Below are 25030 nucleotides of genomic sequence, written 5' to 3' on the forward strand. Positions count from 1 at the left end.
TGTGTATACGTGTGTATATGTATGTATATATATATATGTGTGTGTGTATGTATGTATGTATGTGTGTGTATATGTATGTGTATGTGTGTATGTGTGTGTGTATGTGTGTGTATATGTATGTATATATATGTGTGTGTGTATGTGTGTGTGTTTAAATACAGCCTGTTGTGTCTATTTACTGTTGCTCATAACTTAGCTAATTTCTCACCAAACTAACTTATTGATTTATTTGGCGCTTCTGAACTGTTCCACAGCCATCTCCGTGTTTGTCTAGATTCTTAGCCCTCATGAGTTCATTGACCTTTTTATACCACAGCTCATTCAGAGCCCACCTGTGTGTCTGTCCACTGGAGGCCGTCATCATCAGGTCTTAGGAGGACGACCATGGATTACACTGTTTCTGCTTCCTGACAAATGGGTTCTCCTGTGACCTTTTAACTGATCAGATAAGCTCTTCCTTCCCTTTAGAGGACAGTGCTCTGTCATGAGCTAAAGGCCATTTAATCACCAGAGATTTGGAGGTGAGAGTTAGGGCTGGCCATACACAGGCATGGGAAACCCAGAAGAGCTCCTCTGTGTGTATGATGTTCTTCCAAGCCCAGTCTCCACGCTTAGCCTGGTGATCAGTGTTCCTTCCACCTCAGCCCTGTCAAAAACATCATCCTCTCAGAGCTGACCTCCCCTCCCCCATCCCCACTCCTACCCACTGAGACTGTTTATGGCTCCCGCAGGGTGTCCACGTCCTATCTATTTGATGCCCGTGGCCATCACCGAGCACTGTCATGTGCACACTGACACATAACCATGACAGTGATGCCCCAAATGTAGAGGTACACTTCAGCTAGCTGCAGGGCAAATGGTTTCACCTTGAGGCCCTGGCTCTGTGTTAAGTGTTGCAGATGGAAACCTTGTAGTTAGTGACAGCTCCAGGGCCAGGCTTGTCCCTACCTTAGGATACCCTCTAGATCAGGCTGGAGGAATGCGCGCACACACATTTGGAAAATGGCTTGCCGATGCAATGGGTGCTGCCAGTTGCCAGTCTTTACACTTTCATCAGTGGACAACAGTGCCACCTAGGGGGTCTTGAGGTCATTGCTGCAACACCAGACTTGCTATCATAAGGCACTTTTTCTTCAAGATGCTGAACAGCTGGAGGAGGTCGAACACATCCTTAGTCCCAGCATCCAGGAGCAGGTGGAGCTAGATGAGGCCGGCTTGATCTACATATCACCTCCAGGGTACTTAGACCTTAACTCAAACAACAACATAGATGCCTGACAGTTCCTTTTCTCTCTTAGATGGGTCTCACCATGTGACACAGGCAGGCCTTAAGTTCATGACAGTCCTCCTGCCTCCACCTCCCACATGCTGAAATTATAGGAGCGTGCCACCTCATCTGGCAAAACCCAGTTCCTTTGTTGAGACCAGTGCAGTTTCTCTGTGTTTCAGAGCGCCTAAGAGAGTGCCCAGACATAACCCTGATAGTTGAGTCTGCCGTCAGTGATTTCCCATTGGTTCCTGCCCAGGCCCTAGGCACCAGCCCCTACTTCACTACTTCCTTTCCCCCCCCACCCCCCGCCATAAGGCCTGAGGCTGGCCTGCCGTCTGATTTCTCTCCAGCGCTTACTATTTCCATTCCTTCAGCCTGGCTGTAGGATGTGTGAAATTTGTCAGCTCCCATCTTCCATGTACATTTGAGGACAAGCTTCTTTGCTTGAAGGTTTGGTTGCCAGTGTCTTGAGTAAAGCGGTTTTAGGCATGAGAGCACAGTGCTGCAGTGGCAGCATATTCTGAGCCTGTCTGGCCTACTGGCTCCTCTGTCTGTTGCCTCCCCCACCTCCCAACGCGGAGGTTGAAGTTGATTTTCTTTTTGTTATTTTTTTTCTTTTCATTCTTCTTTCTTTTTTGTTTTTTTGTTTGTTTGTTTATTGTTTGTTTGTTTGTTTTGACTTGTGGCCCTTTTTCCAGAATGCAGATATATGGGTTTTCCCAGCCTGCAAATATATGGGCCTCCTGATTTTTAGACACTGGGGTGATATTTCTGCAACTCTTCTCCCAGAACTGGATTGGTTTTGGTAGTTTCTTTCCCCTCAAGGTACTGGGGAGTCAAGCCCAAGGCCTTGTACATGGTACATGCTCTACCATTGGGCTTTACCACCAGCCTTCAGCTAGACTGAAAATCAAATGCATCAGTGAAACAAGTCAATGACTTAGTTCACATCCCTGGCCTGTCTGCAGTAGCATATCACTACACCCGCACAGTCTCCTTATGGACAAACTTGAGCTGTCAGCGAGCAGAGGGCTGTGGGAGGAACTAGTGAAAGATGCAGGTCTCTGCTCCCTTCCTGTCCCCATCCTGAGTGAGTGCCTTTCCTGTGAGGCCATGCTCTTCCATTCCCATCCTAGGCCTCACAGGTTGCCTTTCCGTCCTCCATCCTGTGAGGCTGGTAGCACAGCTTACTCAGGAAAGCATGATCGGTGCTCCATGTTAGATCAAGCTGATGGAAGTACGTGCAGGAGTCCTAACCTTCGGAGTCCTAACCTAGCCCTGTCTGTGGTGGTGGGTTGATGGGGCCTCAGTGAGGCACCTGCTGTGGGAGCCCAGCCTTACCCTCATCGCCTTACACCAGCTTAACATCTCTTAAGCGACACTTCTCCTCTGCCCCCTGCTCCACACTGCCTTGTCTCCGCTGCGCCGTATAGTGATTTTGTTTCCTTGGCCTTGGAGAACTCGCTGAGGAGCCAGATGTGGACACTTGTGCCTGTCGTCGAAGCACTTAGGAGGCTGAAGCAAGAGGATGCCTCAAGTTTGAGGCCACTTCTTAGACTACAGAGTGAGTTCCAGGACAGCCAAGACAGTAGAAGGAAACAGGAAAGTAAAGCTTGGAAAATGTGATCCCTCAGAGTCTACTCTGTCACAAAGACACCAGAATCATCGTGCTGGGTTAGTTTGAGAGTAAGAAAGCAAATATAACAGAAACTTAAATAGCATCCAGCATCATACCAGGCACTGTGCTGAGTACTTTGGCCTACATTCGTTTTGTTTGCTGTGTGTGTGCATGTGCGTGTGCGTGTGCGTGTGTGCGTGTGTGTGTGTGTGTGTGTGTATGTGTGTGTGTGTGTGTGGTATGTTATGGAAGTTGGTTCTTTCCTCCCACCATGTGGGTGCCAGGGATTGAGCTGAAGTTGCTGTTGGGCTTTACAACAGGCTCCCTTATCTACTATCTCACTGGTCTGAGAATGCTACTTTTTACATTTTATTTGTAACTGTATCTTTTGTTGTGTGCTTGCTGATGCTGTTTATTTGGAGAGGGGCATGCATGCCATGCAAATGAGTGGAGGTCAGAGAGCAGCTTTCCGGAGTGGATGGAGTCTTACCTCACCTCGATAAGGCAGGGTCCCTCCGGTTTCTGCTGCTATGCTAGGAACTCCAGGCTAGCTGGCCCGTGGCCTTCAAGTCTCTTGTCTCTGCCTCCAGTCCCACAGTAGTCATGCTGGAGTATCCAATGTATACCATTACATGGGACTTTTTAGTGGGTCCTGGACTCAGGTCACCAGGCTTGCACAACTGTGTTTTTATCCATTGAGCTATTTCCCTGGGCATGTTTTGTTTCTTTGAAAAAAGGTCTTAAGGTAGTCCACATTAACCTTAAATTCCTGATCCTTCTGCCTCCATTTCCAGAGTGCTAGGATCACAGGTTTGCACCACCATGCCTGCCCGTTTTTGTTCGTTCATCTGTTTTCTTTCTAAATCATCCTTCTAGTTCTACTAGGTGTGTAGTTACCATCATCTTTTCTCTGTGAGAAAATTAATGACACTTCGAAGAACTTAAGGAACATGGCCATGTTCTTCAGAGAGGGGCAGGGTCAGGATTTCCCAGGGTCTTATGAGTAAGGTCTACCCTGGTGTTGTAGCCAGAGAAGCAAGAGGCCTGCCTGCAATCTCAGCCCTTAACAAGTTCACTTTCTTGTCAGAGTACTGGAGACACATGTCTTAGTTCCCTGTGCCTTTGTCTTCCACTATGAAATGAGAGCAACCTGCGGAGTTGACTTGTTTTATAATTTTTTTTATTTTATGTCCATTGGTGTTTTGCCTGCATGTGTGTCTGTGTAAGGATGTCAGATCTTGGAATTATAAGCAGTTGTGAGCTTCCGTGTGTGTGCTGGGAATTGAACCCAAGTCCTCTGGAAAAGCAGCTAGTGCTGTTAACCTCTGAACCATCTCTCCAGCCCCGCAGAGTTGGTTTTTTAAAGGGTTGTATGTTTGTGTGTGTGTGTGTGTGTGTGTGTGTGTGTCTGTGAGTGTATGCCATGTGTACAGGTCCTCTCTGAGACCAGAAGAAGATATTAGCTCTCTTGAAGCTGGAGTTAAATGAGGTTGTAAGACTCCAGATGTGGGTGCTGGAGACTAAACTCATAAGAGCAGTAAGTGCTCTTAATCTCGGAGTCATCTTTCCAGCCCTTAAAAAGGAGTTTCAAAGAACTGAAGGTGGCGTTGAGCAGTAGAGTGTTTGCCTACATGTGTGGGGTCCTGGGTTCAATCCCTGGCATCTCAGAAAAAGTACGAGCAGGGAACTAGAGTGATGGTTCTACCATTCAAAGCTCCTGCCGCTCTTCCAGAGGACCACACAGGGCAGCTACCTGTAACTCCAGGGCCAGGACATCCAAATCCTCTAGCCTCTGTGGACAGCTAGGGCTCTGTTACACAAAGAAACCCTGTCTCAAAAAAAAAAAAAAAAACCTAAACTGTAACAATTTTGCAGAGTGGGTATAAATGATAAATAATAGCTGCTGCTGCTGTTTCTAGGATCCTGAACTCTTAGACTCAGGAGCCTCCCTCTACCTAAAAAAAGGAAAATGTGTAATGGTTCCTGTATAGAGAGGGTGACGCTTTCATGCCTTTGGTGCCTTCCTGGTGCCTAAAGGTGGACTTGTGCCCTGGAGACTCAGAAGCCACTGCATCTGGCTTGGTGACAAGGCTTCCCAGTGCATGCTCGCTGTCTTCTCATGTGACAGTTAGGTCATGGGACTTCCTGACAGTCCATTCCACTTTGACATGACAAGGCCACGCATGCCCCAGGAAGCAAAGACTTGAGGCTAGCCCATCTTAAGTTGATACCTTTAGAAGCTGAGTCATGATACCATAGGGAGTTTCTAACAAAGCTGGGAACAAAATTTAACTTATGTTCCATGGCTGGACTCAAAACCATTTTGAGAATGATTGAAGATAACAGTATTCCTTCCTCTAATCCTTCTCTTTTTATCTTACGCCAAAGGCTTCACCCCAAAAATTGCCTGGGTGTGCGGCAGTTTGCCGAGACGATGATGTGTGCTGTGCTGTACGATGCAGCCAACAGCTTCATCCACCAGCACTTTGTAGAGGTGTCTCTGTCTGAAGAGTTCCTGGCCCTGCCCTTGGAAGACGTGCTTGAGCTGGTGTCTCGGGATGAGCTGAATGTGAAGTCAGAGGAGCAGGTCGGTGAGCACAGCAGCAGTCTGAACAGGCAGAGCCCACACTCTTCCCCCCACCCCGTCCATCCTTCCTCCCGTCCATCCTTCCTCCCGTCCATCCTTCCTCCTGTCCATCCTTCCCTCTGCCCATCCTTCCTCCTGCCCCTCCTTCCTCCTGTCCATCCTTCCTTCTACCCATCCTTCTTCCTGTCCCTCCTTCCTTCCATTTTTTTTTTTTAGCAAACTATGAATATACAAGTTTTATGTATTTAGGGGTTTGTTTTGTTATATGTGCTTTCCTAAAGTCTTTCTTATATTTTAGTATCTAAATGATAGTATAATTATCAGCCACATTTCCCTTATTCTTAGAACTTAGGTTAATTCCAATTTTTTTTTATTTTAATATCTGAGTGCTCTGCCTGTGTTTATGTCTACCTGCCAAAAGAGGGCATCAGGTCCCATTACAGATGGCTGTGAGCCACCATGTGGTTTCTGGGAATTGAACTCAGGACCTCTGGAAGAGCAGCCAGTACTCTCAACCACTGAGCCATCTCTCTCCAGCCCTCCAATATTTATTATTAAAAATAATAATTGCTGTAAGCTGGAAATCAAGCATATGAATTTGAGGAGGTGGTATTGTTTTTGTTAAGGCAAGAGAAATACATGGTTGACTGTTGATGGGACTTTCTAGAGGAGGGAGAATGGACGATACAGGAGAAACAGGAAAGCAGTAGCTGCATGGTGTTCTGAAGTGAGAAGAATCAGTCTAAGGCAGCAGGAATCGGCAGTATCAGATAAGAGCAAAAGCCATCTGGATTCCTGGCAGCCCAAGGGAGAGCTGGTGTGCACACAGGGAGACGCTAGGAGACATCTGTTATTGACATTCTTCTCTGGTTTGTTTCTGTCTTCTCAGCTGAGAAAGAGCCTGAGGGAAGAATATTAGAAATCTGAGGGAATGAAATATGAGATAGATAGACAGTGGTGGAGATAGAGGGGGATGGGAGAGCTAGGGGGCAGGGTCTGATGGTTAGGCTTAAGCTAAACTCTCAGCCGCGTAGGTAGAGAGATGGTCCAGTGGTTAAGTGTACCTACTATTCTTCCAGAGGACCCATATTTGGTTTCCTCATTTTGGATGGCTTAAACCCCCCTATAGCTATAGCTGCAGGGGATCTATTACCCTATTCTGTCCTATGGGCACCCCTGCATACATGTGACATACATTCACACACACACACACACACACACACACTAGTTATTTAAAATAAATCTTTTTTAAAAATGCTGACCTTCATGAGATTAGAGTTGTTGTTGTTGTTGTTGTTTTTCAAGTGAGCATGTCCAAAGGAGGTAGGAGCTTGGCACAGAAATGGAGAACACCCATGCAGCAATCTCTAGAACACAGGTCAGCAGAGAGATGAGGAACTAGAACAGACCTAGAGAGCTGAAAAACAGGTAGGGCAGGCAACATGACAGGCAAACAGAGGGATTTCTGAGCTGGAAGAGCTGGAAGTGGTGGTGAAATGCGGGTGGACCTAAAACTATGGACTCAGGGTTAAGTAGATCCATTGGGAGACAGCTTGCCGACCATGGGCAAGTCCTCGGTCCACTCCTTAGCACCACATGAAGACAACGTGCTGTGCACATCTGTAATCCCAGCACTGGGGAGACGAAAGCAGTAGAATTAGAAGTTTAAGCTCATCTTCAGCTATATAACAAGTTGGGGCTGGGCATGGGCACACATCCTTAATCTCAGCATGTGGGAGGCAGAGACAGGAGAATCTCTATGAGTTTGAGACTAGCCTGTTCCACATAGCAAGTTCTGAGTGCCAGGTCAGCTACAAAGCAAGTTCCAGACTAGCTAAATGTGAGACTCTGTCTCAAAAACAAGTTGGAAACCAGCCTGGGCTACATGAACCCTACTCAGAACACACACACAGACACCCCATTATGAAATTGGGAAGCTTTTGAAAGCTGTTTATAACCATTTTGTGTGGCAGAGCTATTGGTAAAGTAAAACTCTTACCTTCTTGGAGTGGTCAAGAAAAGTTAAAGTAAAAGCAGTGTTACCAGCCAGAGAAGAGCAAAGGATGCACCTTCAGCAGAGGTGTAGTACAAGTGGCCTTAAGAGGACAGTATGTGCCGGGCAGTGGTGGCGCACGCCTTTAATCCCAGCACTTGGGAGGCAGAGGCAGGCGGATTTCTGAGTTCGAGGCCAGCCTGGTCTACAGAGTGAGCTCCAGGACAGCCAGGGCTATACAGAGAAACCCTGTCTCGAAAAACCAAAAAAAAACCAAAAAAAAAAAAAAAGAGGACAGTATGTGCTGTTTGGGACAGAGTGCTGAGGGTGGGCAGTGAAGGACATTGCATGCACAGTAAGAAGTTTGGATCAGCAAACACCTGAGGTCATCACTGCTGCCTTTGATCCATTGAGAAGTCCAATCAAAATCTGAGCCATGTAGGATGTTTGCAACCAAGAGCCCTAGCCTGGTTCAGTGGGTGAAGAGTTTGTTCTACTAGGCTGGGGACCTGAATTCGAATCCTCAGAGCCTACATTAAGCTAGGCACAGCAGCGACCTCTGGTAGTCCCAGTACTCTTATTGTAAGAGGGGAAGCAGAGACAAAAAAAAAAAAAATCCCAAGAAGTTTGTGGCCCAGCCAGTCTGCTGTACACAGTTAGCAAGGTGGAAGACAAGGACTGACACCCAAGGCTGTCCTCTGACCTCTATATATGTGGTGCTGTGGCAAACTTGAAGATTTGTGTACACAATGGGGAAGAGGAGGAGTTACCTGTTGTGAATAGTGTCCGGTGGGGAGGACTGAAGATGAGAAAATAAAGAAGACATAAACCTGGGATCCAGAGGTTTTGCATAAACTGATAGCTTATGCCAAGAAAGTTCATTAAGAATTATAGCATTCTGCCAGCAGTGGTAGCATACACCTTTAATCTTAGCACTTGGGAGGCAGAGGCAGGCAGATCTCTGAGCTCACAGCCACCCTGGCCTGCAGAGTGAGTTCCAGGACAGCCAGGACTGTACAGAGAAACCCTATTTCAAACAAACAAACAAAAACAAAACAAAAAGAATAGTATCTTACATATTGTTTATAGTGGGGTGGTGGGGGGGGAATGGGCCACAGTCAGAAGGAAGTTAAATCAGACAGTGTGGCCAGAGAACACAGGATAGCTCAGACACAGCTGCCTCAGTCTTAACTGCAGTCTTTCAAGGGAAAGGCAATTTCCCAGGAACCAAAACCTTAATATGTTGGCCTGGCCCCAGCCCCATACTGGACCTTGCCAAGTCTGCCCCTGGGCAAGGACAGAGCTGGAGTTCTCTTTGTCCTTTCCTCAGGACTCTAAGAAAATCTTGAATCAACCTAGCTCCCAACACTAGGAGGCAGCTGTCAAGATGTTAACAGGAACTCAGCTAAATTTCTTAAATATCTGAAGATACTCTGTCTCACCTTTGACTATTAGTGACCAGTAGAGAAATGGATCCTGACCTTGGCAGCATGGACATGGAGCCTCTAGGTTCTTCTACTACTCAGTGGGTCCTGGAGCAGCTCACGCTTGTTTATTTGAGTGGCAATTTGTGAAGCCTGAGGGGCTGGTGATAGCCTTCTGTTTGGAGGCATTAAGGAAGGTTCCTAGGTGGACAGTGTAAACAGAAGAACTGGCCTGGCCTGGATTGTAGAGCTGGTTGGGTGCAAGATCAACAGAGAGAAAGACATTCTGTTGTGATGCAGAAAAGAATCGATAATGAAATCCAGAAAGCTTTACAGTAACCCAGGCTTACATTAGAAAAGAATGGACCTAAGCCATGGTCTCACACCCTGTAATTCCAACACTTGGGAGGTTCTTGAGTTCTTGTAGGCCAGCCTGGGCTGTGTAGGGAACCCTGTCTCAGAAACAAAAGACTGGACCTAAGAGCTGGAGTGTAAAGAAAGCTGTGGATTCCAGACTCGAGTGGGAAGAAAGGTGGATCACCTGAGGACCTGTTCCAGTGCAGGCAGCGAGCAAACTGAGACCGAGGAGGCAGGAGTGTGGTCTCTGGGTAGCTGCAAGGGCATCTGCTCCTTGTCTCATAGGTGTTTGAAGCTGCATTAGCCTGGGTCAGATATGACCGGGAGCAGAGGGGGCCATGCCTGCCCGAGCTGCTGTCCAATATCCGCCTGCCTCTTTGCCGGCCCCAGTTCCTATCAGACCGAGTGCAGCAAGATGACCTGGTACGGTGCTGTCACAAATGCAGGTAAGTGTGGGTGGCCTTGTCCAGGACACAGCCTAGGGTCTAGGCAAAGAAGAGGAGTTGGCCACCTGTCCTAGCTCAGGGGAGGAAGGGTTTGGAGCAGTCAATTAACTCACATTGCTCACAAGCATATAGATTAGGTGCCGTGTAGGAGCAGAAGGGGCTTCCATAAGTTACCTATGTGTTCCTCATCTTCATCAACTGAGAGTTATGGGTGTATTGTGTATATGCTGCCCACACTGGCAGCTGACTTGATAGTACAGATGGGGCTTCCCAGAGGCTCTTGCCCTTTTCAGTAAATTGTAGATAGTGACTAGCCTCTGATGAGTGATGGAAGAGGGGGGTCTTGTATACCAGTGTGTGGAGCTTCTACCTAGAGCCACCAGCACAGAAGATCAGTTGTTACATAATTAAAACAAAGGAAAGGGTCTGTCTTTCCAGTTGCTTGTTATAGTCAGTGCAATGGTGGGTTTTGGTTTTTTCCTTTACTGACAAGATTTTTACACACATTCAGTTTTGTATTATTCCACCCCTAGCTGGGATCAGCAGGTTTAGGCAGAAGTCAGTGGTGTGGTGCAGGGCTCTGTGATGTGTGTCAGGAAGTAAGGACTGTGTGACTGGAGGGAATTGGGGTCCTGTGACAAGCAGTCTGAAGGGTAATCCTGAGACGTAGGAACTATTCTGTCAGCAGTAGGTAGCTAGCAAGGAAGATTGTTAGAGAAAAGCAATGTAGTCTGTGGTGTGGAGGGGCTGGGGAGGCAGAAGAGGGAGGGCCTGGGAACTCCATCTGGAGCACTTGGCAGCAGTTGCTGAGGTGAAGCAAGGGGTGACTGACGGGAGGGGGTGAGCCATGGATGGTGACAGGGGCAGGAAGGAAGAGCTAGGTCTGAGTGCTCATAGGAAATAGGCTGTTTGAGCTTCCCCAGCACTCCCGTGTTACCCCAGCACTCCCGTGTCACCCCAGTACTCCCGTGTTACCCCAGCACTCCCGTGTTACCCCAGCACTCCTGTGTTACTGCAGCACTCCCGTGTTACCCCAGCACTCCCATGTTACCCCAGCACTCCTGTGTTACCCCAGCACTCCCGTGTTACCGCAGCATTCCTGTGTCACCCCAGCACTCCCATGTTACCCCAGCACTCCCGTGTTACCCCAGAACTCCCGTGTTACCCCAGCATTCCTGTGTTACCCCAGCACTCCCATGTTACCCCAGCACTCCCGTGTTACCGCAGCACTCCTGTGTTACCCCAGCTTCCCCAGCACTCCCGTGTTACCCCTACACTGTTTTTCAGAATCACAGCTGGTCTGGGCCTATTAGAAGGAATTGCCCTGATTATACCAGCTGAGGCGGCCTCTGCTCATGTTTTCCTTCACCTTTGAGCATATCTCAGGAGCTCTGTGTGGCTTCCCCTGCTCTCACCTGACTTCCTGACACTAAACCTCACATGAGGGTTGGGAATATAGTTCATCGGTAGAGCGTTCAGGCATGTGTGTGGCCCTAGATTCAATCCCTAGCATGAGAGAGAGAGACAGAGAGACAGAGACAGGTAGACCAAATTTTCCAGAAGACTTTTCGTAGATTCCCTACACTGAGATATGGAGGAGCCAGGCTCATAAGTGTAAATGTGGAGCTGGGCAGTGGTGTTGCACACCTTTAATCCCAGCACTTGGGAGCCAGAGGCAGGTAGTTCTCTGAGGTTGAAGCCAGCCTGGTCTACAGAGTGAGTTCCAGGACAGCCAGGGCTACACAGAGAAACCCTGTCTCGAAAAAAACAAACCAAAAAAAAAAAAAAAAAGTGTAAATGTGGACCATGGTGGGAGGTACCTCTGATCCTAGCATCTTGTACGTTATTCCAGGGACCTGGTAGATGAAGCAAAGGACTATCACCTGATGCCAGAGCGCCGGCCCCACCTGCCAGCTTTTAGGACTCGGCCTCGATGCTGCACATCCATCGCTGGGCTCATCTATGCCGTGGGAGGCCTCAACTCAGCAGGTATCTTGCAACTCCCCTTTGCAGAGCCCTTCCTAGAACTCTTTGAATGAAGAAGCACATTCAAGCTAGCCTGGTTGTTCTGATTCCTCCTCCTTACGCTGTTCTATCTCCTGTCCTTATCTTAAGATTTTGGAGAGTAGCCCTAGAGTAGGGCTTATTATGTATTCATAATATTGCATTGATGTCAATACTAAAGAATTAGGCTCAACAGTCCAGGGATGCTGACACATGCGTATAATCCCAGCACTTGGGCCATGAAAATAACAAGATTGTGAATTTGAGGCCACTCGGAGTTCACACAGTAAGACTGTCTCAAGAAAGAAGGAAAAAGCTGGCCAATGTAGCACATGCTTGTATCTTAGTACTTGAGAATGAGAGGCAGGAGGATTACTGCCTATCTCAACAACAATAGAAAGGGTGGTAAGGGGAAGTAGGGAGGAAGCGAGAGAAGCTGGGCATGGTGGCACACACCTGTAATCTCAGTGCTTGGCAGGATCCCAAGGCCCAGGCAGTCGACTGTACAGTGGGATCCCGTGTCAGAGTCACATAAGTCACCATGGCTGACATTTACAGATGAGGAGGGTGAGGCCTAGGGAACTTGAGCAGTATGTATACTCTGCTTTGGTCAGAGCAAGGGCTGGGACTCATCCTCATTCTTAAACTGAAGCCTCCCTGTGCTGATTGTGTGCAGCACTCACTCAGCTCTAGAGCACGTGCAGGAAGGAGCCCGCCCAGTTCTATAACTAGACTGTTCACGTATGCATACGCATCAGACGGAGATAGCCCAGTACCCGGGATGCTGATACCCCAGGTCTGTAATTCTTTCTGATTCTCACTGCCTCCTGTGAAGCCCCCACAAGTCTTACATCCACCTGTTATCAGCAGCTCCATTACACATTGTAATCCCACTACTTCAGAGGCTGAGGCAGGAGGGTCTAGAGTTTGAGGCCAGCCTGGGTTACAGTTATTGAGATTCTGCTTCCAAAACAAAACAGTACAAACCCACCGTTATCCATAGCTCGTATAGTATATACAGATACATTTCTAGGAAAGCCCCCTGGAGGGTCAGTGGGAAGCTGACAGTTCTGTTTTCAGTTAAGGTTGGGAAAGGTAGCCAGCAACCTTCTGCTTGTTAACAGCATGACCTAGAAAAGATAAGTCTTCAGTAACAAACACCGGATGTAACAAGTGCTTGGTGTACCCAAGCAACAGGGAAGAGAGTTGTTTGAGTTGCTAATCATGATCTGAGGAGGGTGAGAGGGCTCAAATGATCATTCCTGGTTTCTGTGACTGCTGTTTACTGAGTTCTAAGCATATTCTAGAACCATGCTGGGTGCTGTATTCATTATGTCATTTAATCTTCATGGCAGTCTGTTAGCCTTTAACTTACATTCAAAACAGGATGAGGACACAAATCAGCCTGTCTGGTCATTAGATTAAGTGACAGCGTTAGGACCCATGCACTTCCCTCTGGCATGCTTTCTGCATTGGGCAAGCATTCCATGCATGTACCTTTATTGTTGATTTTAAGCAAGAGGCTTACCTTATTATAACTGAGAACTACTCTCACTAAAGAGCGAATGTTTCCCATCTGATTCTAAAATCTTTATCATAGCTAGAGTTTTTAGTTGGCCCACTTACTCTGAGTGATTCATAGGAAGCTAATAGAATTGAGTCAAATGTTCCATCTAGTCAATACCCAGTAGCTGTGATCTAAACAAGTGGTCTCATTTGTTTTAATTTGAGTAGCAAATTTTTATGCAGGTGATTCCCTGAATGTGGTGGAAGTGTTCGACCCTATCGCCAATCGCTGGGAAAAGTGCCATCCCATGACAACAGCCCGAAGCCGTGTGGGTGTGGCTGTGGTGAACGGGCTTCTCTATGCTATCGGGGGATATGATGGTCAGTTGCGGCTGAGCACCGTGGAGGCCTACAATCCTGAGACGGACACGTGGACCCGAGTGGGGAGCATGAATAGCAAGCGAAGGTATTCTGGAAGCCAAGTGCAGGCTGAACACACACACTGAGCATCGGGGGAGCCCTGAGTAGGAGCACATAATAAAGTAAAATGCAAGTTTTGGCCTGGGGAAATCCTGTTGCCAGGCCAGCCACTGCCAGCACCTCCTGGGAGCAAAGCTCCATCTGCTTAAGCATAAAATACCTGCCTTGTTCTTTGAGAAACCTGGGGAGCCAAGACATGGACATGTTACGTAAGTGCCAGCTAAGAAATGAAAATGTGGTTATGGAAGATTCCAGGAGGGCGAGAGACTGGACTGGAAGATCTGGAAGATCTCAGGGAAGAGGTGGGATTAAAGCTGAAGCCTGAAGGATAAGGAGTTTGACCCTCAGTAGTAATGCAAGAAACCCAAGGTGGTTCTCTTGATGCTTTCTTTCTCTTGCTATACATATGCTCTCACTGCCCTAGAAGTGCATGAGCAAGGCAGTGTCACACACACACACACACACACTGCAGACATGAGCACATGTGTATTCACAAGGTGGACTGAACGTGTACATCCTCCAACATGGTCTAGCTGTCCGTGTCTCCCACCGCTTGCTTGCTCACACTTACAGGATGAGAAGCATAGCTGGAGGACACCATGGTAGTGTCCACGTGTAACCCTCTTAGTCCGGAGGTGATGGCAGTGTCCTTCCTCACATCAGGCATGCGCTGCAGTGGTAGGAGGCCCACGTTATTTAAAGGTGTCATTGGACAGGTTCTGCTGGACCCTGTCAGACCACAGCAGACGAGCAGTTGCAAGTGTTACTCTTCTGCCTCTCCTCATAGGGACTGAGAAGGAAAGAAACCCAAGGTCCTTTGCACATTTAGCCAGAACAGATCTGCCTGTATTTTGAGCTTCTATGACTTGTACTCAATTTTAGGAAGGAGAATACTGTGCCATTTTTAAAGGATGCTTTGAAACCTACCAGCCAGTTGCTCTTCAGTGGTTTTTCTGGATAATTCTGTGATTTAACCTTTGCCTCACAAGTCCATCCTCCTTGCCATACTTCTGGGTCTCTGGGAGATCACGTGACTGGGAAGGTGGGAAAGATGCCAAGTGATGGCACGTGTGCTGAGGCAGTAGTTAGTGTGGAGGGCTTTGCCGAACGAAGGTGACACGTACATTCCACATTCATCAGTATTGGTCTGAGGCCACGAGTCCGATGGCAGCTGCTCAGCAGCAAGGAGAGCAGAGTCACAAAGCGCACAGAGGTCTGTGCACATTCCTTTTGGGAGAAGCAATGTACGCACAGAATGTGCTTCTTGCACTGATGTTCTCAGAGTTCTCCCCTCTTTCCCTCCCCATCTTTCTGTGTCTCCCTTCTGCCTTTGGACATTTTGCAGCTTTTTGTGAACGAGGGACCCCTTTCCCATATCCCAACCACAGGTGGCTCTTTGACCGCAGTCAGGTGGCTTTCAGTGTGTCTGCTCTAGGAGACGTGCTTGCTTTGATGTTGGCAAATTTGGTGTATTATTTAAATGGGAGGAAAGTTCTCTGGGTATCCCTCTCATTCATGGCGGCTTCTGCTCTGGTATTAGCAACATGGGTCCAGTTCCATTTGTCCCTTTAAATTACAGGTTCCCTTACATGTTATTAGTCACTTTTTTTTTTTTGGTTTTTCGAGACAGACTTTCTTTGTGTAGCCCTGGTTGTCCTGGAACTCACTCTGTAGACCAGGCTGGCCTCGAACTCAGAAATCCGCCTGCCTCTGCCTCCCACGTGCTGGGATTAAAGGCGTGCGCCACCACCGCCCGGCTATTAGTCACTTCTGTTCTGACGTCCCACATAGCTCTCCATCCTGCCAGTGACAGCTTCCTTTCACCTCGCTTACCATCTTGTTTCTATCCTGCAAGCCACCTTCTTCCAGATTCCTGTGCTGGATTGTTCCAGCCTGCACTGACTGGCACGCTCCCTTCTCTAGCATCCTCTTTACCTCTCATGTGACTGTTGTTTATGGTTTGGGAGCACCTCTTGATTCATTCTCACATCATTACTCAACTCCTGACTTAACTGCCTTGGGTTTGGGACTAAGGCTGTAGCTCAGTGGTAGGATGCTTGCTCTAGCAAGAGTGAGGCCATAGGTTCGATCCCCAATATTACCAAGAAAAAGGAAATATAGTTACCTCGGGTGTGTTTCACATTCATGTCTAGAAGGGTATCAATGCCTATTAAATTTGTCATTTTCCTAGTGATCTCCTCCTGGGGCAGGTTCAGAGGGTCTGTCAATGTAGTTTGACTTGCTATGTGTACTTGAAAAGTGGCAGTTGTCCGGTGTATTTCTCCTTCCTACTCAACCCCAGCTTCATTTTCAGTCTCCGTAGCATTGGGCATGAAAACACTTTGTCAGGCAGCTTGGCAGTGGCACTTAAAATCTCACAAACTTTGTATAGGGTGGAAGGTTATCTGTGGTTACCACTCTCCAAGCAGCCTTGAGAAGAGACCCCAGCCAGCTGTGCTAACAGCAGTTTTTCCTTGAAGGGTGATGTATAACAAACAGAAGCTGAGTCTTCCCCACCAAGGCCAAGGAGGGGCTCTGCAGGGCCTGGAGTCACGGGGCGGGGGGACTGTGTAGGGCTGGGAGTCACAGAGGGCTGTGCAGGGGCGGGAATCATAAAGCTACAGATTAAACTACAAGGGAATTGCATAGGAAGTCAGAGGGAACACACAAGCACATGTAGCCATGGCCTATTTTGTACAATATACCATAAAAATCACTATTGAAGTTTCCATAAAGACCTTTCCTATGTTCCAAAGGGTCCCTGTTGGCTGAGAGTTGACAGCAAGATTTGTCGCACCTCCTCTCTTGGTGACACATAAGTACCTGTCATCAGGAACTTTGGCTGTTCACTTGTTATTTTTGTTTGTTTGATTGATTGATTTTTATTTTTAAATAGGCTCTTGCTATGTAGCCCAGGCTACCCTCTAACTTGAGCTCTCCCCTCCTCAGCCTCCTCAGTACTGAGATTGCACCACCATGCTGACCTCTGTTCTCCACACATAACCATTATCTAGGACATCATGCCTTCCACATGGCTGACGAAAGTCTGGTGAATGAATAAATGTGACATGTGTCCTAATGAAGAAGACACTCTTGAGATGCGGGGCTAGAAGATAGTAATTCCGAAGCATGTGGGACTTTGAGTATGTCTAGACCCTACAGTTAAATTAGGCTGAGGCCCTGGGTTTGTTACGTGGGCCATAGTACTTACTAGGCAGTCCTGATGATTTGAGTTTAGTCCAAAGAACCCACAGTGAAAGGAGAGATCCGGCTTCCAGATGTTGTCCTCTGATCTCTGCATGTGCATACATGCATACACACACACACACACTAGTAATAATAATAATATGGCCGGGCGGTGGTGGCGCACGCCTTTAATCCCAGCACTTGGGAGGCAGAGGCAGGCGGATTTCTGAGTTAGAGGCCAGCCTGGCCTACCGAGTGAGTTCTAGGACAGCCAGGGCTACACAGAGAAACCCTACCTCAAAAAACCAAAAAATAAATAAATAAATAATTTTTTATTTCCTTCTTGTTATTTATATTTGTGTTGGGGTGTTTTGCCTTTATGTATATCTATATACCACTTGCCTATCTTGAGGAGGTCAGAAGAGAGCATCAGATTCCCTGGAACTAACGTAACAGATGGTGGTGAGCCACCATGTGGGTGCTGGAAGTTGAACTCATTTCTCTAGAAGAGCAGCCAGTACTCTCAACCTCTGAGCCATCTCTCTAGCCCAAAACTAGTTGAAGATAAATCAGGCTAATCAGGACAGTGCACACCATAATCTCAGCCGTTGGGAAATCGAGGCAGGAGGATTAGGGGTACAGAGCCATCCTCAACTACATAAACAAGTGAATGAACCCATCATGCAGTGGGGCGAAAGGTGAGCATGTCAGGCAGATCAAGGGCTAAATGCCTGAAGAGGAGAGTGCTTGTTGCTGAGCCTAAGAGTAGAGACAGCAGGGCTGAGGAGAAGAGCCACTGATTAGATCTTCATGATCAGCCCTTACCTGGTTGTGTCCCAGGGATCCGGTCTATTCTAGAAAAAGACAGTTGACAGACTAATTTCTTAATGTATGTGAAAGGCTGCTGGGATGACCATTCTGTCTGTTTCAGTGCCATGGGGACCGTTGTGCTGGATGGACAGATCTATGTGTGTGGAGGCTATGACGGCAACTCCTCCCTCAACTCTGTGGAGACTTATTCACCTGAGACGGACAAGTAAGGCTGACTTATTTCCCAATACAAAAGTTAGAGCTGCTGTTCGTTCTTTACGCTGAATTTGTTCTGCTTTTTTTTTTTTTTCTGAGAGAGTCTAATAATATAGCCTGAGCCTTTAGTCTCAGCAATCCTTCTGCCCCAGCTTCTTGAGTACAAGAATTACACATATAAACCATTACACTCAGCCTACCTTTCTCCACTACAAGGCCTTTGTGCTCCTACGTCCCTGTCACCACCTTTTGTTTAGTTTTGCTTTGCTTTGTTGGAGAAGAGGTCTCAAACTCAGTGACTCTCATAATCCACCTCAGCCATATAGACATGCTGTGGCACCTAGCTTAAAGTGTCTTCCGGGTAGGAAGTGACTTACAACACTTGCATGTAATAGATTTTTAACTCTTTGGTTAATGCCCAGTCATGGTGGTGCATGCCTTTGATCCTTTCACTTGAAGGCAGAGACAAGTCCATCTCTGTGAGTTCAAAACCAGTCTGGTTTATGTAGTGTATTCTAGACCAGCGAGGGCTACAAAGCGAGACCTTGTCTCCAAAACACAAAACAAAAATTTAAAATATTTTTAAAAAAATCCTTGGTTAAATGAAATTTCATCCAGCACTTGGGAGGCAGAGGCAGGTGGATTTCTGAGTTTGAGGCCAGCCTGGTCTACAGAGTGAGTTCCAGGACAGCCAGGGCTATACAGAGAAACTCTGTCTCAAAAAACCAAAAAAAAAAAAAAAAAGTGAAATTTCATGGTTAAATTTCAAAAGAGCTAAAGCCAGGCATGGTGGTTCCTGCCTGTAATTCCAGGACTTGAGGTGGAGGAGTTCAAGGACTCATGAACCCATTCCAAATAAACAGCAGGCTGAGCTACTCAGAAACACTTATTCATTGGTCTGTGTTTCTCAGTTACATCAGTCCACTGTACTGGAAGTGCAAGCACAGGGGTAAGGAGGATCCAGACAGCTTGTTCCACGGCAGTGAGGCCTGGTGTGAAGGAATGTGGTCAGATAAGCCTGGGCAGTGTTGGTATCTGTTTCTTCAGTCTTTGTCTTTCCACCACACATATGACATTGCAAAAGTTCTCGAAAATCTGGCAGTGAGGAATCCTGTTTAAACTTGTGTTTTCTGTAACACCCATTACAACCGAGTAGGATGCTTTGGTGGAACACTAGAAACACTGGCAATGCCGGCTGAATTACTCATCCTGGTGTTTGTATCCTCCCGTCTTAGATAACAGACTGAGCAGATGGGTTGAGCGAACTCATCAGCGAGTTCTGTTGCCTAACAACTGACTGCAGCTCTTATCAAGTAGAGAGTAGGAAGGTCCTCCCTGGTGCTCCCCTTGGTTCTCATCAGGTAGGAAAGTCCTCCCTGGTGCTCAGTTTGGCTATTATCAGGTAGGAAGGTTACCCCACCCCCACCCCGTGCTCAGTTTGGTAGACCATAAGTACACTGTCATCATCTTTCCCTGGAGGTCTGTGTCTGGAGTTCTTGGGATGGCGTGAGGAACATTCATCACTCTAGGCCAGGGGTGCAAGGTGGACTCACCAGACAGACAGTAAGGCTGAAGGATGGCTTACATTTATAAAATATTTGCCTTGCAAGAATGAGTTCAAAAACGCCAGGCATGGTGGCTCATGCTTACAATCCTGGCTGAGAAGGGAGAGACAGGAGGATCCCTCAGAGCTTGCTGGCCTGCCAGTCTAGCTTAATAGATGAGCTCCAGGCCAGTAAGATGCTGTATCTCAAGGCTGGAGGATGGCTCAGTGGTTAAGTGCACGGACTGCTCTTCCAGAGGTCCTGAGTTCAATTCCAGGCACCCACATGGTGCCTCACAACCATCTGTAATGAGATCTGAGTCTGTCCTCTGGTGTGTGTGAAGACAGAGGTCTCATATACTTAAAATAAGTAAATTTTAAAAAGCAAAAAAAACTAAAATAAAAAAGATAAAAAATAAATAAAAATAAATAGATACAAATAAAACCCTGTCTTCAAAAAAGGAGGTGGGCATGGATCTGAGGATAATGCCCATCTGGCTTCCATGTGCACATTCACATGTGTACCTGCATGTGTACCTGCATACACAAGCACATTCATATGCACACAGTTTTATTTAGACAGGCAAGAAGAAGTTCAAATAAGAAACTGCTCACTGGCCGGGCCGTGGTGGCGCACACCTTTAATCCCAGCACTTGGGAGGCAGAGGCAGGCAGATTTGAGTTCGAGGCCAGCCTGGACTACCCTGTGAGTTCCAGGACAGCCAGAGCTACACAGAGAAACCCTGTCTCGAAAAACCAAAAAAAAAAAAAGAAAAAAGAAACTGCTCACTGTGTGGGATGGGGTAAAGATGGCCTGAAAGCAAGGCCATGCATAAGGAGTGATCTAGACGGGAGGCCAGGGCCAGGCAAGTGGTATTAGGAGTGGGAGCAAGTACTGACTAGGAAATCAGCTAACCAGTACTTGTGGACCACAGGAATGCTGAGAGAGGGGGGAGCCAAGGACAGGCTCTTTAAGTTTTGTAAGTAGATAACTAGCATCTCATTAACAAGACCAGGGAATGCAAAGCGCTGGCTGCTGTGCGGCAGCTCGTCTGAGTGTGCTGATTTCACGTGCCATACTGACTGGCTGTGAGTCTGAGACTTGGAGGAGAGGCATAGCAGCAAGAAGACGTGAAACTATCCAGACATAAGACGACAGAAACGGTCACCCCTTCCCAAGCTAAGCTACCTTGGAAGGTCAGGGCCACTGATCTCATGGCCCTGCTATTTTCTTATTTCTGCAGGTGGACAGTGGTGACTCCGATGAGCTCAAACCGGAGTGCTGCTGGGGTTACAGTCTTTGAGGGCAGGATATATGTGTCAGGAGGCCACGATGGCTTGCAGATCTTCAGCAGTGTGAGTCTGGCCTCCCCTGGGTGACTTCCTCCATCCTTGGATTTTTTTTTTTCAAATTCAGCCCTGGGATGGGGGTGTAGACCAGTCGTATATCGCTTGTCTAGCATGCACAAGACCCTGGGCTCAATTAAGTTTCAGCCCCGCCACTGCCAGATAAAGGTTATCTACTGAGGTTTCAGACTGTCTCTCCTACATCATCTAAAAATTCTTCACTTCAGGCTGGAGAGATGGCCCAGCAGTTAAGAGCACTGGCTACTCTTCCAGAGGTCCTGAGCTCAATTTCCAACAACAACATGGTGGCTCACAGCCATCTGTAATGGGATCTGATGCCCTCTTCTGTCGTGCAGGCATAGATGCAAAAAGAGCTCTCATATACATAAGTAAATAAATCTTAAAAAAATTAAAACTCTTCACTTCTAGACAGCCCATGTACACAAGTGTAGGGTGCAATCACCCTGAACTTGCTCCATCCAGGTGTCCATGGGATGCTGAAAAGTCTTTGAAAGCCCTTTTCAGAGTAAGCCCAGTCGTATGCCAGGAGTGAATGGCAGCAACTGTTCTTCTGGACACTGCTGGGCTCAGCAGCCATGCAGTAGCAGCTCCAGAGTCAGTCAGTAGTACCAAGGCAGAAAGCGCTGGGGACAGTCACATGAGACAGTACTCTCCTTCCAATTCCGCCATCACCTAGAAACCCTTCCTTGGGGAAATTCTTTCTTCATTTCCTTGCATATGCCCAGAAGGTATCAGCTTAGTATAAGAGCAGTGCACAGCTGCAAAGAGATGGCATCGGAGCTAGGGGACATGCCAACTGAACTCCCTCTCCCCAGTCTCTCCTAGTCTGGCACCGTGTGGGCTGTGCCTTGGAGGGTCACCCTACGGAGCAGGTTTTGTTACTCACTGTGTTGTACCTGCGTCTCTCTCCCTGTTGCAGGTGGAACACTACAATCACCACACGGCCACCTGGCACCCGGCAGCCAGCATGCTCAACAAGCGCTGCCGGCATGGTGCCGCCTCCCTGGGAAGCAAGATGTTTGTTTGTGGGGGCTATGATGGCTCCGGCTTCCTCAGTATTGCTGAGATGTACAGCTCTGTGGCAGACCAGTGGTGCCTCATAGTACCCATGCACACACGCCGGAGCCGGGTCTCCCTCGTGGCCAGCTGTGGGCGCCTCTATGCAGTGGGAGGTTATGATGGACAGTCAAACCTAAGCTCAGTGGAGATGTATGACCCAGAGACGGACCGCTGGACATTTATGGCCCCCATGGCATGCCATGAGGGAGGGGTCGGTGTGGGCTGCATCCCTCTCCTCACCATCTAAGAGAGACTGGGATGTGGTGGGCTAGGGATCCGGTACAAGCATAGGCGCTTCCTTCCAGGGGAAAGTCCTCTCAGAAGAGGCAGTGGTGGACCAGAAGATGGGGTGTAATGTGAGCTTGCCAGAGGGACAGTTTTTCCAGGTGCTTAAGTCCTCTCTCACTGTGCTGCCCTTGTGACCTTAGGTTGTCAAGATGCACAGCACAGGACAGGAGTCCCTCTGGGTCACAGCCAGTAACACAGAACTGGTCCTTGTACACAGGCTCCACCCAAGCCCAGCGAGCACCTGCTGCAGCGCTGGCCCAGCTCCCACCTGCCACCAAGCTGCTAGTGCTCATGTGCAGGAGGTCTTCCAGCCCATGCTCCTCCTTCCCTGCTTGTCTGCGACCCTGCTGTGGCCTTTGCCAAGGGAAGCTGCAGCGTGCAAGCCATTTGGGAAGTGTGGGGTAAAGCTGGGAGAGAAGGGACACCCTGGTGTCCTCACTGCCTGTGGTGGTGTAGCTACAGCAGCATGCTGCGTACACAAGCTCTCCCTTCCACCATGGGCACAGAGGACTTGGTCCCTGTCTCCAGCAAGCAGAGAGAACAGAAGTCTTCCCCATGTCTGATTTTTTGGGACTCCAGGTCTTTCTCCACATGTCCTGGAGAAACAAGGGGAATAGAGATGCTCAGGAGAAACGAGAGGAAATGGAAACGAGAAAACATTTGAGAGAAACTGGAAGGAAAAGACTTGAAGTGAACACTTTTCACAGGAAGAAAACACAAATGACACTAAAAGCAAATCCACATTTAAATGGAAAACGATCAAACATGACAACTGATATCCACTCCCACATTCGGATCCCAGGGTCCGGAGTCCTCCTACAGCAGTTGGGTTTCCTCTGAGCCCCACAGTGTGTCTGAAATCAGGACATTCTTGACTGACCTGTAGCAAGGTGCTCATGGGGTTTGGTCTCCTCACCCACCGTCAGAGGACTTTTTAAATCCTAGGCTTAGGGAGCCGGTTGAATTACTGCCACTCACCTCTATCCGAGCTTCCAGCTGTCACCCCATGGTTACCTGTCACCACCACCCGGCGCTCCCACAGATCCCCACTCCCACATACATGCATCCCTTCCCTCTTTGGCCAGCAGGAAACAACATGTCTGCCCAGATTCACACTCACCCATCCACTATCCTTGAATAACTCTTCCTCACCGTGACGCTTCTGGAGCACATTGACCATTTGTACCTCTAGGACCTAACCAGGGGCTTGCTCCTACCAGCCATGGACCAGCTTGGTCAGGTGACTTGTCCGCCCTGCCATTCCCCTATTTTCCATCTGTTTGCCAACCCTCGGTGTCCACTTTCTCTCCAGCCCTTGGCAGACTGACCAGCAAGATGGGCCTTTACATTCAAGCAACGAACGCTGGCGTCGTGATATAAAGGCCTACAGACTAAGAAATGTCTTTTGCTGCTGCAAGGAAGAGATTTTCTATTTCTTCCTCTAATCTTGGCAGATGACCTCGTGAAGAGACTCAATGCTCCTCCTTCCTCTGGATGGGACCTTACCGTAGCACAGAAGGACCCAGAGAGGAGACTTTCTCTTACCAGTGCACTGGGCAGTGGGGCAGACCTTCAACTGCTGCTGCCAAAATCTGCTTTCCTAAAATTCTTCCAGTAGAGACAAGAAGGATATAATTGTTTTTACCCCCAAACTGGGTCTTCAGGTCTGTCCCACTGTCCACCTGATTGGTTTCTTGCCCTTTGCTGTCCTTCCTCAGCCTAGAAGACAGTTCAGAAAGGCGCAGTGTGAAGCCTGCGGGATCTTTTCCCCCAGACCATCAGGTTTACCAGTGTGTGCAATTGCCATAGATTCAGAAGGAAGGCCGTTTGTTCCCTGCAACATAAAGAGCTGGGCCTCTGCTATAAGCACTTGAAAATAATGTTTTTATCTTAAAAGACTGAACAATCTGATAACTGATGAATTTTAACTAGGCTCCCAGTGGAGCGCCAGCATTTCTTCCTGCCCCTCAGTTTGCCTGCTGAGGTAGACTCTGGGGGACTCTGGGTCTTGGTTTCCTTTTAGTCCTATTAGGAGGAGTGTAGCCATGCTCCTCTTAGTAAGTACCTCTGTGAATGTACTGCCCAGCCTCGACTGTGAAGGTGCTGAGAACCAGTCAGTGGGCTCCCAGGTGGGCCTCCTGGGTCCTTATGATGCTAGCAGACTGTATCACTAGAGATGATACATCCTCTTCCCCCGGCCTGCTGCTGTCTGATTAGCCTTCCTATATCCGCTCCCACCTCCTAGTGTAGAAGTTACACAGAGACAGTGTTTCCAAGAATGATCAAGTCAGTGTTTTGATCTAGGCTCTGAGCACACAGGAACATTTTTATACTCCCCTGTCTGAGGGCAGGTGGCTGGTCCGTCTCATTAGTGTTAGTACAGTAGGATCATGTGAAAACAGACATCACCCAAGGACACTGGAAAGATGTAACATGAGGTGAGTCTGGCCACTGTCCTTCCTCATCTCTTCTCACTCTGGGCTTCACCAGAGATCACAAGCAGAAGAGAGCTGAAGACCAGCGTCTGATGGGACTAAGTAGGAATCCTGAACCTCTTCACCCACAGCTGTTTCACAATAAACTTTTTATTTATAGGACGCATGTCTTTTGTGTTAAGAAACCAAAGAGAAATAAAAGAGAACTCTCCTAATACTCTTACCTTTTCCAGATTTTATGTGTGTGTATGTGTGTGCGCGCCCATTCCTGTGCATGTATGTAGAGGTCAGGGGATGGCATCAGGTGTCTGTCTTGAGTGCCTTCCACCTTAGATTTTGGAGCACGATCCTTACTGAGCTTGACGCTCATGCGATCCAAGTTCTGAGATTGCAGGCTGCACACTGCCATGTGCAGTGTTTGGTGCTGTCTTCTACCCTAG

The 25030-nt window shown here is 48.0% G+C and overlaps 1 protein-coding gene across 4 annotated transcripts in view; it reads left to right on the forward strand.

The window, feature by feature from the left end:
- Nucleotides 1–24810, forward strand: part of Klhl18 (kelch like family member 18) — a 64926-nt gene extending 40116 nt beyond the window's left edge. For 2 of the 4 annotated variants that reach the window (XM_028785398.1, XM_028785401.1), the window contains 7 exons: nucleotides 5277–5475; nucleotides 9535–9695; nucleotides 11548–11684; nucleotides 13434–13671; nucleotides 17803–17907; nucleotides 20685–20796; nucleotides 21728–24810. In XM_028785398.1, the coding sequence (XP_028641231.1) occupies nucleotides 5277–5475; nucleotides 9535–9695; nucleotides 11548–11684; nucleotides 13434–13671; nucleotides 17803–17907; nucleotides 20685–20796; nucleotides 21728–22114 (1339 nt within the window). In that variant the 3' untranslated portion in view covers nucleotides 22115–24810. The remainder of the gene's footprint in view (nucleotides 1–5276; nucleotides 5476–9534; nucleotides 9696–11547; nucleotides 11685–13433; nucleotides 13672–17802; nucleotides 17908–20684; nucleotides 20797–21727) is intronic. The other 2 variants (XM_028785399.1, XM_028785400.1) reach the window with 2 other exon arrangements.
- Nucleotides 24811–25030: the final 220 nt, after the last annotated feature.

The sequence above is a fragment of the Grammomys surdaster genome, unplaced genomic scaffold (assembly GCF_004785775.1).
Source record: "Grammomys surdaster isolate TR1022 unplaced genomic scaffold, NIH_TR_1.0 125216, whole genome shotgun sequence".
NCBI lineage: Eukaryota > Metazoa > Chordata > Mammalia > Rodentia > Muridae > Grammomys > Grammomys surdaster.